The 17,201-nt window shown below is 42.8% G+C and overlaps 1 protein-coding gene across 1 annotated transcript in view; it reads right to left on the bottom strand.

Annotated features, from left to right (window-relative positions):
* LOC126449168 (SAM and SH3 domain-containing protein 1-like) overlaps positions 1-17,201 on the bottom strand; it is a 438,055-nt gene that overhangs the window by 241,844 nt on the left and 179,010 nt on the right. The window contains exon 3 of the mRNA XM_050091015.1: positions 14,351-14,397. Within this exon, the coding sequence (XP_049946972.1) occupies positions 14,351-14,397 (47 nt within the window). The remainder of the gene's footprint in view (positions 1-14,350; positions 14,398-17,201) is intronic.

Raw genomic sequence — 17,201 nt, 5'->3', positions numbered from 1 at the left:
AAGTTTTTATTTCTTCTCCATGGATTTTAATACTTACTCCGAATTTTTCTTTTGTTTCCTTTACTGCTTGCTCAATATACAGATTGAATAACATCGGAGATAGGCTACAACCCTGCCTCACTCCCTTCCCAACCACTGCTTCCCTTTCATGCCCCTCGACTCTTATAACTGCCCTCTGGTGTCTGTACAAATTGTAAATAGCCTTTCGCTCCCTGTATTTTACCCCTGCCACCTTCAGAATTTGAAAGAGAGTATTCCAGTCAACATTGTCAAAAGCTTTCTCTAAGTCTACAAATGCTAGAAACGTAGGTTTGCCTTTCCTTAATCTTTCTTCTAAGTCGTAAGGTCAGTATTGCCTTACGTGTTCCAACATTTCTACGGAATCCAAACTGATCTTCCCCGAGGTCGGCTTCTACCAGTTTTTCCATTCGTCTGTAAAAAATTCGCGTTAGTATTTTTCAGCTGTGACTTATTAAACTGATAGTTCGGTAATTTTCACATTTGTCAACACCTGCTTTCTTTGGGATTGGAATTATTATATTCTTCTTAAAGTCTGAGGGAACTTCGCCTGAACTTAGCTCTTTCAGTGTTATGTCAAACTCTTCACGCAGAATCATATCTCCCATTTCATCTTCATCTACAACCTCTTCCATTTCCATAATATTGTCCTTAAGTACATCGCCCTTGTATAGACCCTCTATATACTCCTTCCACCTTTCTGGTTCCCCTTCTTTGCTTAGGCTGTTATTAATACCACAATACGCACGACTGAATTTGGAGTGGTGCCGTTACCGAAAAGCACGGACTGCAGACGAATGGTGTCGCATGGTTCTGCACTAGTCTGGGTGACCATCGTAGACAAGTATGGCAGCGACCTAGGGAGGTACAGCTGTGTTACCCTTGGCGTCATGGTGTGGGGAGCCATCGGGTATGACTTCGAGTCGCGGCTGGTGATACTGAGGGAACTCTGAAGGCACAACGGTACGTGACGGTCATCCAGCGTCCTCGTGTGTTATCTCTCATACGACAGTATCGTGGCACAATTTTTCATCAGGGTACGCTTGTCCACACCATGAGACGTGTCTCAATGACCTGGTTGCGTGATGTTGAGGCACTCTCTCGGCCAAGGAGTTCCTTAAAATTGTCGCCAATACAACTTATGTGGATTCAGAACGGACGTCAACTCCGTCGCAGTGGCAGTACGCAGGACCAGTTACAACAGTGTACGCCAGCGTCAGAAGAGGATGTCAGTACTCCATGACACCTTTAGTGCATGCATCCAGGGCAGAGTTGTGCAGTGTCGTACTGATAACTGGGCTCATACTGCTACGTTCTTCGTATATTTGAAAATGGCTCTGAGCACTATGGGATTTAACTTCTGAGGTCATCAGTCCCCTAGAACTTAGAACTACTTAAACCTAACTAACCTAAGGACATCAAACACATCCATGCCCGTGGCAGGATTCGAACCTGCGACGGTAGCGGTCCCGCGGTTCCAGACTGTAGCGCCTAGAACCGCTCGGCCACTTCGGCCGGCCGTATATTTGACTCGATTTTTTTAATCACTGAAATAATACGAGGTGTGATCATAAAGTAACGGTAATTTTTTAATTTCGTGCATCCAATTTTCAAAACTTTATCTTGTTAGTACACATACTCCTGAAGTACGTTTGCTTTTCAACTGTTTTAAATATTTGGTTTACTGTTGCCAGCCGGAAAGGTTACACGTGTTTTCGAGTGCTCGACGAAAAAGATGGATCAAAGAACTTGTATTAAATTTTGCTCGAAAAACAGAACAAAGTGTAGCACCGCATTCAAAATGTTGACTGTTATAAATAAGACAAAAGTTTACGAGTGGTATATACGTTTTATAGAGGGTCGAGATGACACTGAAGATGACGACTGCCCTGGTCACCCTAGTACATCAATTACTGACGGCAGCGTGGAAGAAGTACAGAAAATGATTTGGAAAATCACCAGATCATTATCAGAGAGTTTGCTGACGATGTCGGCTCTTGTCAAGCAATATTTTCGATTGTTTTGGGCACGAAACGTGTAGCAGCAAAGTCTGTTCCGAAACTGTTGAATTTCAAACAAAAATGACGTCGCGTAGACATCGCTCGGGAACTGCTGAACGAAGTCGAAAACGATTCAGAGGTAAAGAAGTTTATAACAGGTTACGAGACACGGGTATACGGGTATGATGTCGAAACAAGGCCCAATCGTCTCAATGGAAACTGCCTGAAGAGCCAAGACCGAAAAAGATTCAACAAGTTCGATCACATGTGGATGTTGTTCTCAGTGTTTCCTTAGATCGTAGTGTGATAGTGCATCATGAGTTCCTTCCTTGTGGTTGTACAGTCAATATGGAGCACTGCCTGGAAGTTATCCGCCTTTTTCGTGAAACGAACCGAAGAAAGCGAGTAGGAGTGTGGCAAAACCACTCGTGGAAATTCCATCACGATAATGTTGCCGCTCGCACCTCAATGCTTGTTCGTAATTTTATGGCAAGAACAAAATCGTTACGTTACTTCAGCAACCGTATTCACCGGAAACGGCCCCCTGTGACTTCTTTCTATTCCCGAGGCTGAAGACAGCCATGAAATGACTTCGTTTTTTCACCACTTATGAGATAAACACAGAATGGTTGAAGGTGCTGCGCACCATAACGAAATGTGAGTTTCAGAAGTGCTTCCAAGATTGGAGAAAGCGCTGGCGCAAGTGAATTATATCTGAGAGGTACTATTTTGATACTTTAAGAAAAAGAAAAATTCCTGTCACTTTCTGGTCACATCTCGTATATCCTCTCAGCACGTGGAGTTTCATTTAGTTTCCTCCTCCTTTTCTGAGTGCTTCACTTTTTTTGTCAAGGAGTTTATGTCACTATAGCCGAGCTCGAAATAAGTCAGTGTCCTTTGATAGACGGGAGTAATTGAGACTGGTCTATAATGTTGCATCTAGTCCCATTCTACCTACATCTACATCTACATACATACTCCGCAATCCACCATACGGTGCGTGGCGGAGGGTACCTCGTACCGCAACTAGCATCTTCTCTCCCTGTTCCACTCCCAAACAGAACGATGGAAAAATGACTGCCTATATGCCTCTGTACGAGCCCTAATCTCTCTTATCTTATCTTTGTGGTCTTTCCGCGAAATATAAGTTGGCGGCAGTAAAATTGTACTGCAGTCAGCCTCAAATCCTGGTTCTCTAAATTTCCTCAGTAGCGATTCACGAAAAGAACGCCTCCTTTCCTCCAGAGACTCCCACCCGAGTTCCTTTAGCATTTCCGTAACACTCGCGCGATCATCAAACCTACCAGTAACAAATCTAGCAGCCCGCCTCTGAACTGCTTCTATGTCCTCCCTCAATTCGACCTGATAGGGATCCCAAACGCTCGAGCAGTACTCAAGAATATGTCGTATTAGTGTTTTATAAGCGGTCTCCTTTACAAATGAACCACATCTTCCCAAAATTCTACCAATGAACCGAAGACGACTATCCGCCTTCCCCACAACTGCGATTACATGCTTGTCCCACTTCATATCGCTCTGCAATGTTACGCCCAAATATTTAATCGACGTGACTGTGTCAAGCGCTACACTACTAATGGAGTATTCAAACATTACGGGATTCTTTTTCCTATTCATCTGCATTAATTTACATTTATCTATATTTAGAATTAGCTGCCATTCTTTACACCAATCACAAATCCTGTTCCAAGTCATCTTGTATCCTCCTACAGTCACTCAACGACGACACCTTCCCGTACACCACAGCATCATCAGCAAACAGCCGCACATTGCTATCCACCCTATCCAAAATATCATTTATGTAGATAGAAAACAACAGCGGACCTACCACACTTCCCTGGGGCACTCCAGATGATACCCTCACCTCCGATGACCACTCACCATCGAGGACAACGTACTGGGTTCTATTACTTAAGAAGTCTTCGAGCCACTCACGTACATGGGAACCAATCCCATATGCTCGTACCTTAGTTAGGAGTCTGCAGTGGGGCACCGAGTCAAACGCTTTCCCGAAGTCAAGGAATATGGCATCCGTCTGATACCCTTCATCCATGGTTCGCAAGATAGCATGTGAAAAAAGGGCGAGTTGCGTATCGCAGGAGCGATGCTTTCTAAAGCCCTGCTGATGCATGGACAGCAATTTCTCTGTCTCAAGGATAATTCATTATATTCGAACTGAGAATATGTTCGAGAATCCTACAACAAACCGATGTTAAGGATATTGGTCTGTAATTTTGAGGAACCGTCCTTTTACCCTACTTATATACAGGCGTCACCTGCGCTTTTTTCCAGTCGCTCGGGACTTTACGTTGGGCAAGAGATTCGCGATAAATGCAAGCTAAGTAAGGAGCCAATGCAGTAGAGTAATATCTGTAAAACCGAATTGGAATCCCACCAGGACCTGGCGATTTATTTATTCTCAACCCATTCAGCTGCTTCACAATCCCAGGGATGTCTATCACTATGACCTCCATACGGGAATCTGTACGATACTCAAACGGCGGTATGTTTGTACGATCCTCCTGCGTGAAGGATTTCTCAAATGCTAAATTTAAAATTTCAGCAACAAGAGTTTACTTACTGCTATCGTGAGAGGCAGTTTGGTTAGTATTTTAATCTTAGTACGAGCGACTATGACGGACGATAAAAATAGCCAACACGGTGTCCGGAGTATTGGTAGCTCAGAGACACTTACGAAAGAAGAATCTGTACTCCTTCCCTATCAGGTTGACAAGGGAATCACAAGAGGAATACCGAGACGGAAGGGTAAAATACGAACGTGTTCTTTGTGGCTGCGACCTACGGAGGAAGCGCGTGTGCGCCTGTTGCGAGGTCGGGTTGCGACGCCGGGCCCCCGGGCAGCTGGCCCGCCGGGCAGGTGGGCAGCGGCGCGGCGCGGCGCCTGTGAGCGCTGGCCGGCGTAACCCTAGCCGCCGCCCGTATCGGGTGGCCGCGCTCGCCCTCGAAACACAATCCCAGATGCTCGTCTGCTCGGCTTGCCTTGGTTCGACTTCACTTGGCCCGTCGGCAGCTGTGACCGAGTCCGCGGCTCAGCGACTCTGCCGGAACCTCCCGCCCTCACGCGAGCATCCGCTCTAACTTCTTGCACGCCTGGAGAGTTCGCCCGATAAAACAACAATACCAACATTAGTTTTTATTTGAAAAAGTGAAAATACTAGTGTTCTACGAGAGGCTTTGTTGTGTACATAGTTCCGCGTAGTCAGCGCGTACACAACTTTCCCACTAGAGCGCGCCTCGCTAAGCACAACAGCGCAGGCGCAGCGCTCGTCCGTCTCCGCACTACGGGATGGCACTGCCTTAGAGGCGGACCAAATTCTGCTTCCGCCGATCCGCGTATTAATATGTAACGCAGCCAATGAGATTGCTGCTAACGTAGAACCTTTTCTCCTCACGGATCACACTCGCGCAGTGATACCTGAACGCGCGAGGTATTATAACGAGTGTACAGACCTCCGATTAGTCAGTCTGCATTAATCTGTACGAGTCTGCATTTGTCTGCACCAGTCTGCACCTAAGAAGATTATCATATTCCTGTACATAGCCATGAAGATAAATGTGTAGACACTTTGTCAAGTATCAGAGATATGTGAGAATAAGATTAACGTACCAAGACCAAAGGAACTTCAGATTGTCAATTTTGGTCACTGTCAATCTGCTACTCTAAGCGTGCAAGTGGCATTTATATCGTCTGACCTGACGGCAGAAGATAATCACGCCACGATAAGACCACGAGACATATTGCTGACACTCGCCTACTTCATTAGAGCGACAAGTCAAACAATCTGATGGTGTGTGTACGGAAGGTCTTACAGTACGCACACCACAGGCTTTCAATAAGTAATGCAGACTTTCTTATGGAAGTAAGTTGGTTTTATTCAGGATTCCAATACATAATATTATTTCCAACCTTTCGGCTACAAAACCCTATTTTTCAAAAGAATCTCCGTTCAGTGCAGTACCTTTACGCTACCTTACTGGGAGGGCCTGTATTCCAGCATAGTACCATTCTACTAGTCGACGTCGCAGCCAACGTCTTGCTGCATTAGTATAACCTTCACATCATCCAAGAGATACTTCCTGGAGGAGTGCATCTTTCACAGTCCCAAACAGACGGAAGTAGGAAGCTGCGAGATCCGGCCTGTAGATTGGATGAGGAAGACCAGTCTAATGAAGTTTCGTGAACCCTTTACAGGTATGCAGCCTTGTGTGAACCCTAACATTGTCATGAGGTAATAGAAGTTCGTTGACATTTTTGTGGCGACGAACAAGCTTCTTCTGTAGATACTGTATGTTGTATATTTCACTTGTCTATTGTCAAACCACATTTTATGAAATATGTTTATATTTTATTAATAGGATTAAGTAGGAATAATTAACATTTGTCATGTTCGAAATAATTGTGGTAGCAGGGAATGTCTGCACCAAAGTATTGTTGGCAAGAGAGACCGCACATTGATATAATTTTAAAAAGGGCGGGAGAGACAGCGTATGGATACATTTTAAGAAAAGAGCGGGAAAGACCGCGCATTGATACATTTTGTAATGGTAGCAGGGATTGTCTGCACCAGAAAGCATTGTTGGCAGGAGAGACCGCACTTTAGCGTTCGTAGGAAGTCAGTAGTAAGCGAGAAATGAAGCGAGTCGGTAGCAGGTCTGAAGCGAGAGGTAGAGAGGTGCGGTGTGCCTGCCAGCCATTAGCTATGATTTACAAGAGATTATAAACGGATGATATTATTGAATTAATTTTTTGAGAAATTCAAGGCTACTGAAGGTATGTTTGCGCATTACTAGTTGTAAGATTATTGTAAAAAGTAAGTCCCATTTGAACGTTTGTAAAATCATTTCATTCAAAATATAATTAATTTTTGCCAGCAATATTGCATTACTGATTATAATCCATCTCATAAACCATCAACGTAAAACTTCGCAAAATTTTGTTGTTGTCGAGAAAAAGTTTAACTATGAATTACGTAACTTCAGTCAAATTAATTAAAGAATAATGTCAGCTTTGGTAATAAATACAGCCACTTATTATGACAGCCCACCAGCAGTTAATAGAGTATAGTAAACCAGAGTAAGTATATTCATGTCTCAGTTCGATGTAGCAGTCAGATGGCGATCCAGTAACAGTAAAAAAGGTAAGGAACAGTTTTGGGTTATTGCAGGTAACGACTGAGGGCCACGACGCCGACACATTCTATGTTTCGTCGAAATAATCAGAAAATCACTTTTAATAAGCAGCATTTAAATTTGTATGCGAAGATTGAGAAAGAGAATTAATTTCTAAGTGAAGATTTCATTTGTTGTTATTAAGCAAGAGATAGAAATCCTAAGGGAAGGTTTCATAGGTTATTGTAGAAGGGAAGGTTGCGTAACAGAAAAAGAGATATAGAGGAGACGGGAAGGTTTCAATACTGAGGGTAGAACAATACATTTCAGAGTTGATCGTTGGACCCTGAAGGAGGACATAAAACAGAATAAACGTTTCAAAGTCCCAGAAAACCGTCGCCACGATTCTTATCTGCTGAAGGTGCGGCCTTGACCTTTTTGTTCGGAGGAGAGTTGGTGTGGCAACACGCCATGGATTGCTCTTTTGTTTCCGGTTCGAAGGGATGAACCCTCGTTTCATCGCCTGTGACGATGTTCGACAAAAAATTATCACGATAAGCCTCGTAACGAGCAAGCGTTTCCGCACAGATGATTCTTCATTGTTTTATATGGTCTTCTGTTAGTACACACATTTGAGTACCCCAACTAGTGGACGAGTGCGTCAGCTGTATCATCAGGGACGTCCAGTTGAGCAGCGAGGTGTTAGACTGTGATCCGTCGATCACCTCGAATGAATGTGTCCACGCGTTCCAACACTGCAAATGTCACAGGAGTATGCAGACGGACGGCACGTGGGAGATCGGACACGTTTGCGCGACCTCGCTGCGATGATACACGCTTCGCCCAACAACTCACCGTGCTTTTGGTCATTGCCAAGTCTCGGTAGGCATTCTGGAAGAGCCAGTGAACCTCTGCGATGATCCGTTTTTCCGCCAAAAGAAACTCAATGGCAGCTCCCCGCTTGGAACGCACCTTCGTTGGTGATGCCATTTTGTACGCCACGTACAGCGCCATCACCTGTCGGAACTTCATGTACCTGTAGCGGCTGAAGCGGGAATAATCTACGATGGGGCGAGATCGTTAAATCCTGCTGGTACCCGGTTAGATCCCAGTGGGGCAAAAAATTATTTGTACCATAATTTGGCCGGAAAAGTTGCAACATGCGTATCTAACCATTTTCAAAACTGCAGAAATAGACAGAATATTCAGGATAGAGTGTAGAATAATCAAGACACGCACCAACAGGAAAAAATGGATGCCAGAGCCCGATACTGGAGAGTGTCAGCTGCTGGTAATGCTGTTTCGCACGAGTACACGGCATCCCCGTATCCTTTAGTAATCATTCAACATATGACGCTGTTCACGGCCTTTATATTCTCAGCCGGCCGGAGTGGCCGTGCGGTTCTAGGCGCCGATGGTGTGTACGTGTACGAAGTTATGTTGACAAACGACTGCGTATTCTGGATGCTACACTTTTCTTGTCAGGCAGTTTATAATCAGCTTCCAGGTTTTGTAACTCTTCTACATTTACGTACTACGGAAGCCACCGTACGGTGTTTGATGGAGGGTATCTTTTACCACCACTAGTCATATCCTTTCCCGTTCCGCTTATAAATAGAGCGAGGAAAAAACGATTGCTTAAAAACCTCCGTACGACCCCTAATTTTTCGCATCTTATCTTCATGGTCCTTAGGCTGGGTTCACACGTTGGCGCCAACAGTGTTGTTTCATTGTGTGAATCGACGAAATAGCACTGGAACCAACATTGGTCCAAATTTTGTTACGGCTCCGTTGCTTGTCGGTATTTCGACCAAACATCATAGGGCACTAGAACCGACACCGGTAGACCGACCACACATTGTCACCAACGAAGCTTTGTTTTGGTTGTCTTTTCGAAACCCAGATTTCTTTGTCGCTTGTACTGCCAGGTCGGATATTTCAAAACACTGTGTCTCAGGAACAGTGGAGTAACTCATAAGTTCTTGAGTTTCTTGTAACTTTACTAGCAGGAAATACATTTGTGGAATCACAAACACAAAAATCGCAATTTCACTGCATGGCAACCAAAGATTTACACAATTGCTGCACCTCTTTTCGGAGACGTAACTATTATGGCATAAACACACGCACCTATCTAAAAAAAAGATTGATTATTGATGAATATATTTTTATTCATTCTATAACTGTGCTTTGCTTTTATTGATGTATTTGCTTACTTGCGCAATAAAGCGTGATTCACCCAAGTTCTTGCCATACACCTCTTGCCATTTGATATTCCGAGAATTTTGCGACGATGGAGAATCCTGACAAAGGCTTGCATTGTATTCTAAGATTTCCAAAACATCAGGAGCATAAGGTCTTTTTACTGTGACTGAAAACTTAGTTGCTGGATGCAAGGTATAGTGAATTACGTCTTCTGTCTACGAGTATTATAAAGCAGGCTAACTAATTTCGTTTTTGAAATGTTGCAATTGGTATTACTCGAATTACTGTTTTTGTTGGTTGCTGGAAATTGAAGAAGCATGTTAGAAAATAGAGATTATAGACAGAAACGTCTGTAACTGTCTGTGAGCAGACAATTTATATGCAAAGTAGAGAAAAGTTTAGCAATGTAATGTCTTAAGAATTAATTTCATAAAGTTACTATCAGCCAACAACAACGTTATATGTTCGACTTGTTGGGTAGACTAGGTCGTAAAGCATCTTCTTATCCGTGAGTGATAGTTTCCGTGTTCCATCCAAGTAACACACAGTTTCATTCAAATACAAATTTAATCACATGCTACATAATATTTATGAATACATTTTTAGAACGTTTTTCTCTTAACTCTGTTCTGCAAAACTTGTGGCTTACACACATCTCCAACTGATTTTGGGATTTTTCTGCAGTGAATTTATCTTATGTAAAGTAAAGGGTGCATTAAACCAAACGGAGACTGGTCCTAGACGAATTTTCCAGACCACGTATTGTTACTATCAGTGCTACGCAATAGATTGTCTGAGACTGGAGTATTTGTATGTACTCGTATGTGTTACAGCCATTGCCCACCATACCTTTTACATGTTTCGTTTCTTGTTTCGCAACGTCAAAATACGTCCAGATCCGCAAATTCACCGGCCGTGATTTGTCCGCCAGACATGCTTACGTTTGCTCCTTGCGAATTCAAATGAATGTTGGCTCCATGTGTGGGCGATGTCCCATGACTATGGGCACCAATATGTGAAAGAAAAGTATTAAAGAATTATTAAAGAAAATCTTACTTTCCGCGCTTGCTAAAAAAATTGAGTGAAATTTCTCCTTGTGCAAGACTCTGTTTCTTTTTAAAAACAGAAATAGCAAAGGAAATAAGTGCTTTAAACGCCTAAAACAACGGAAAGAAAAGCAACATCATCAAAAACCATGAAAAACTGTAGAATGTGTGGCAGGTATAAAACTTCCAGCACTAAAGAACCCATAACGTCAAATGAGTCTATAATAAAAAAAACGCATTGAAAATATTGAAATAATGTGCAATTAACCTTGGAACGATAGAGAAATAAGATCTAGAAAACAAATCAGACAAAATACAGAAATTCAAAAACCAAAAAAGGTGCACTACAAACCAAGGTCAACAAATAAACAATGAGAAGAGTGATTTCAGACGAAGAAAGAATGATGAGATGCAAAGGACGAAGAAGTTCTGAGCCAACAGATGAGAGAAAAATGATTTTTTATAAAACTGACTAAATTGCTATACTGAAATGCATAAAATGTTGATAAATAAGTAAATGAAATATAACAACTCCTGATCACCGGACTGTGCTCATATGTTTGGACAAATTCCGCAGTGTCCCACGTAATGAGGGCAGACAGTCCGATCATCGAGTGTGGATATTAATATAATTTCGACGGGTCCTTCGACAGGAACAGCCTGGATGCTGGAACTGGGCTTAGCCCTTCCCTCGCTTTTGTCTGCATAATCACTCTGCGCTGGGAAACTAGACAGTTGCACATCTGATACCAAAATTGGTGTGCTCGTTAAAATGGGACTCACATTTTCATATTTCGTACATCACTGCTGTTCATTGAGACATTCGATATTATCATTTCTTTCAAATATTAAGAACTTGGATACACTATCGATAGAAGTAGAATATTTTATGAACTGTTTTCTTAAGTGTGATACTAAATTTGTATTCTGGGGAGCTGGGTTGAAATCTGTGTATGACCATGCACGTGTCTTTCAATCATTAGAGCCGAACACTCTGATGGTCCCTTAACCAAGGCTACGGCCGATTTCCATTTCTAGCTTTGTCTACCCGAGATAACGTCTCATCTCACGTGACGTCGACAGGACATTAAACACTTTCTCCCTCCACTTGCCTGTTGGACTCCGGATATTTACTCATCTGGGCCCAGGTGGTTCCAATCTCCGTTCGTACGCACACGTGTAGTAAGATCTACACCTGGAACTACTCCTGTGTTGTGTGTTTCAAAGGCGAGGCACTATACTGTAGGAGGCTGGCGGGGAAGGAGAGGAAAGAACTACTTGTATCAGCTCAATCAGGACTCTGTGCAGCATCAGCAGCGACGGGTGAAAACGTGCATTTATCGTCATTATGCGGACTATCTCAGCAAGCCTATCGGCCCACACTCCCAACTAGCACCACCTATCTGCAGTCCCTGTCCATATCCTCCGTGTTCCCGTAGGATATCGGACGTAATTGTGCATCCGCACTGAATGTGGCGAATTCATTGTCCATCGAGGAGACTCAGTTTCAAGAATACGTGGTGTCTGTTCTTTCGGACATGTACGTGCCGAGATATTTCGCACAGTTGCAATAAACACAGTGTCCGGGTGGCCCAGTACTTAACGCAACTGCCTAGTAAGCAGGATATCCCAAGCTCGGATCCCGGTCCGGTACACATTTTCAGTCGTCTCCTGACAAGTCCGAAATAACGGACACCACGCATTCATATATTATCATCTCTTATTAAGTGAATCAGCTGAACCAACTTCCAGTGATCTGGATACTAAGAGTGCATTAAATCACGTGAGTGAAATGGAACCAGGAAAGAAATGTGGCATTAAAAATATTCTCAACTTGTGGTTCTCTTTAGCCTCTTTAGACAACTTCAATGAACTTAGAAATTACGGGGGTTTATTTGCAATTACTTGTGCAGAGTTTATGAAACGACCTGAGGATCAGGTTACAGGAAGTGCGTCATCTGGATGTCAGTAAACGTGTTAATAATGTATAGGCCGCTGAAAATATACTTGTTAACGATTTTAATCCGGGTTGAGTCATTGATGGCTTTTTCAGTGTGGCAGGTAAACCAGGAAACAAATACATTTAATTGCATACATTTGCAACTGCCTGCTCGGCTAATTTGTATCTCCAGTCCTGAGGGAATCATGAGAGTGGGATGCAGCTCCAAGCAATTTCCTTCCTGCCGCTCTCTTGAAGGGAAGAAATTAAAACTTGCGACACCCTCGCGCCTTAGCTTTTGTAATTACTACGGGGTAAGGCATTAAACTGCAGTTCGTATTTCGCTCTGTGCTGCTTTTGTACATGGAAAAATTACATCCGGCAGCTAGTATGTCAGTTTCTACTATCGAAGGAAGGAAGATTGTGTTTAATGTTCCGTCGACATCGAGGTCATTTGAGACGGAGCACAAGTTCGGATGGTGTCAAGGATGGGCAAGAAAATCGGCCGTGCCCTTTCAAAGGATCCATTTCGGTATTTGCCTGGAGCGATTTAGGGAAATCACAGAAAACCTCCATCTGGATGGCCGGACGTGGGTTTGAATCGTCGTCCAATGTACTAATCACTACATCACCTTGCTCGGTTCTACTATCGAACTATGAAGTGTACACTTCCTTGTTAATCAGCTATGAACGATAATCATTTCACAATTACGTCCTCTTAACGAACAATTTGGTGGCCCTATGAGTGTTAAAATATAAGTTTAGTGTTCCAATGTTTTACCTCGAACTCATCGTAGTTTTTTAATCACTTAACGTAACTTTTATCGGTGGCAGTGATTTGTGCATGCGGAAGTTGACAAATTGCAATGTGGTTCGTTTCAAGATCAGGCCTGACTAACAGAAACACAATTTCTGACGCCTCAGACGCCTCTTTGTTGGTTCTGTCTGCGTGACTATACCACAGAAACAGGAATTTTTTTTGTGCCCATCGCTCTCTCCTTATCATTTTTCCCGCCAGTCCAGTTCCACCTGTCCTTTAGGTGCCGAGCATGACCAGTGCTTCGGAGGTGGTGTATCGTAGACCAAGGTTGTTTAGCAGGTTTCCTGAAATATCTTTGATATCGCTCTGTCAGCTTATTACTACTTATTATTGTTATTATTACTTTTAGCAATAGTAGTGGTGGTAGTAGTAGCAGCAGTAATTAATTTTATGTATGCTGTAACTCATTTTTGTGTCATCACACATCAAAGCGTAAACGGAAAGTGGAACTTTTATGTCGCAGCTACACATTAATTCTGGCGAAGTAGCCGTTTTATGTCAGTAGTAAAATGGCAGGCATCGTTTACGATCCTCTTATGCATCGTCAAATAGTGTGTCAACGGAACTGAGTTTTCCTACCAAAACTTCGTAGGCTAACCATTGTGAGAACAACATGGGAACCGTAACAGCTACGTAAAGAACTCTTGATGTCAATGTAATAACCATTTCACTATTGGAAATTAAAGTTTCCTCTCGTTAACGGTAATTGTGTATATACATAGTTCAAGCTTACGATAATATTTTTTCACGATTAGAGTTTTAGCAGCATATTTGATGATCTGAAGATACTTGTTTCCAGCTTGCTCAACAGGAAAAGAAAAGAAGATTATTGTTTCAGTTCCTAAAACACTTCCCTATTTTCAGTGGTTTGTCGAGCGTCGTTTCCTAGACGTCTTTACTCTTCATTATGTCGTTATGGAGATACATTAAAGGAAAGTACGGCACTTTTATCTTTTCACTGCTCTAAAACAGTTATATTAGAATAAAAAACAATATTTTGTCACATTAAAACAATAACGCCCTATAATAATTCTCTAATGAGACCACAGCGCGAGCTTAAATTTTGTAGCGATCACCGCGTGTATCATCTGTCGCAGTACGTCTCTGAACAATGAACTGTTTCCCATAAAGCAAGCGAAATAATGTCTAATAGAAATGTGAAACAATAACTTACCAGACGGCGGGAACTCGTAGAAATACGCAGACCTCGGGCTCAAGCAACTGAAACATAAAAACAGAAATCGCGTATAAAAAATACTGACTTTCTCATGAAAAATTTAGTATGGTCACATGAAGATTCTGCATTACCTTTTTAATACCGAATAAGATGCGCAAAAATGGTTCAAATGGCTCTGAGCACTGTGGGACTTAACTTCTGAGGTCAGTCCCCTAGAACTTAGAACTACTTAAACCTAACTAACCTAAGGACATCATACACATCCATGCGCGAGGCAGGATTCGAACCTGCGACCGTAGCGGTCCCTTGGTTCCAGATTGTAGCCCCTAGAACCGCACGGCCACTCCGGCCGGCCAAGGAATATCTTCCATGGCACTACAGCGAGGAGTAGAGAATAAAAGCTGTAGAGGAAGACAAGTTTGGAATACATCCGGCATATAATTGACGACGTAGGCTGCAAGTGGTACTCTGGGACGAAAAGGTTGCACAAGAGAGAAATTCGTGGCGGGCCACATCAAACCAGTCGGAAAACTTGATGACTAAAATAAAAAAAATTTAAAAAATGCGAAAGTAAGTCCCTCTGCACTCTGAAATTGTGCAGAAAGAAGGATGACAGAAGACAGGTCTTGACAAATGGTCTGACAGCCTGGGTATCAATCAGCGACTGTTTGCTGATGACGTTGTGATGTACGTTGAGTGACTGTAGGAAAATACAAGATGACTTAGACAAAGTTTCTAGTTGGCGTGATGAGTGACAGGTGGCTCTAAACGTTGAAAAAAAGAACGAAACACAAGTTAATGCATATGAGCAGAAAAAACGATCCCGTAATGATTACAGCATTAATAGTGTGCTCCTGACAAAGTCAGGACGATTCAATCTCTGGGCGTAACGTTGCAAAGCGATATGGAACGAGCACATAAGGACGGTAGTAGGGAAGGCGAATGGTCGACTTCGGTTTATTGGGAGAATTTTAAGGAAAGTGTGGCTCACCTATAAAAGAGACCGCGTATAAAACACTAGTGCAATCCATTCTTGAGTACTGCACGAGTGTTTGGGATCCCTACCATGTCGGATTAAAGGAAGACGATCGATGAAATTTAGAGGCGGGCTGCCAGATTTATTACCGGTAGATTCGAATGATTCGTGTCACGAAGATGCCTCGGGAACTCAAATGGGAATCCCTGGAAGGTAGGCGACGTTCTTTCCACGAAACGCTGTTGATAAAATTTAGAGAACCTGCATTTGAAGCTGATGCAGAATGATTCTACTGCAGCCAATGTACATTTCGAGTGAGGACCACGAAGATAAGAGAAATTTGAACTCTTACAGAGGCATACAGAGAGTCGTTTTTCCCTCGCTCTGTTTGCGACTGGAATGGGAAAGGAAATAACTGGTAGTGGTGCAAGGTAACCTTCGCGATGCTCCACGCCGTGGCTTATGGAGTATGGATTTGGATGTAGATGATAGGATACTGGTGGAGTTTTTTGTTTATGGATGCGAACTGTAAATGACTTTAACTGTTAAAGGAGCTAGAGTAGCATCTGTCGGCTTTAATTCGGAGACTGAGATCGTAGTGGGCAAAGATAATGCAGGAAGTCGGCCGTCGCCTTGTCAACGGTATCGTATCGGTTTTCGGGTTAACTAACGGAAAATTACAAATTCTAAATTTCAAATTCTAAAGGTGGCAGGGGTAAAATACAGGGAGCGAAAGGCTATTTACAATTTGTACAGAAACCAGATGGCAGTTATAAGAGTCGAGGGGCATGAAAGGGAAGCAGTGGTTGGGAAGGGAGTGAGACAGGGTTGTAGCCTCTCACCGACGCCGTTCAATCTGTATATTGAGCAAGGAAACAAAAGAAAAATTCGGAATAGGTATTAAAATCCGTGGAGAAGAAATAAAAACTTTGAATTTCGCCGATGACATTGTAATTCTGTCAGAGACAGCAAAGAACTAGGAAGAGCAGTTGAATGGAATGGACAGTGTCTTGAAAGGAGGGTGTAAGATGAACATCAACAAAAGCAAAACGAGGTTAATGGACTGTAGTCGAATTAAGTCGGGTGATGCTGAGGGAATTAGATTAGGAAATGAGATGCTTAAAGTAGTAAATGAGTTTTGCTATTTGGGGAGCAATATAACTGATGATGGTCGAAGTAGAGAGGATATAAAATGTAGACTGGCAATGGCAAGGAAAGCGTTTCTGAAGAAGAGAAATTTGTTAACATAGAGTATAGATTTAAATGTCAGGAAGTAGTTTCTGAAAGTATTTGTATGGAGTGTAGCCATGTATGGAAGTGAAACATGGACGATAAATAGTTTGGACAAGAAGAGAATATAAGCTTTCGAAATGTGGTGCTACAGAAGAATGCTGAAGATTAGATGGGTAGATCACGTAACTAATGAGGAGTTATTGAATAGAATTGGGAAAAGAGGAGTTTGTGGCACAACTTGACAAGAAGAAGGGACTGGTTGGTAGGACATGTTCTGAGTCATAAAGGGATCACAAATTTAGGATTGGAGGGCAGCGTGGAGGGTAAAAATAGTAGAGGGAGATCAAGAGATGAGTACACTAAGCAGATTCAGAAGGATGTAGGTTGCAGTAAGTACTGGGAGATGAAGAAGCTTGCACAGGATAGAGTAGCTTGGAGAGCTGCATCAAACCAGTCTCAGGACTGAAGACCACAACAACAACAACGGAAAATTTGGATGGCTGGACGTGCATCTGACGAATGCTCTTTGCATTCAACAGGAAACTGGATGTACAAGGTTTTCCTCGTATTGGAAGGGACTGAGTTCAATCGCCCGGCTAGACCGACGTAAATGTTCTGTGATTTCCCGAGATCATGTCC

This window comes from Schistocerca serialis, chromosome 1 (genome assembly GCF_023864345.2).
Source record: "Schistocerca serialis cubense isolate TAMUIC-IGC-003099 chromosome 1, iqSchSeri2.2, whole genome shotgun sequence".
Taxonomy (NCBI): domain Eukaryota; kingdom Metazoa; phylum Arthropoda; class Insecta; order Orthoptera; family Acrididae; genus Schistocerca; species Schistocerca serialis.
Note: the sequence above shows the minus strand (reverse complement) of the source record. Positions and strands in the feature narration are given on the sequence as shown.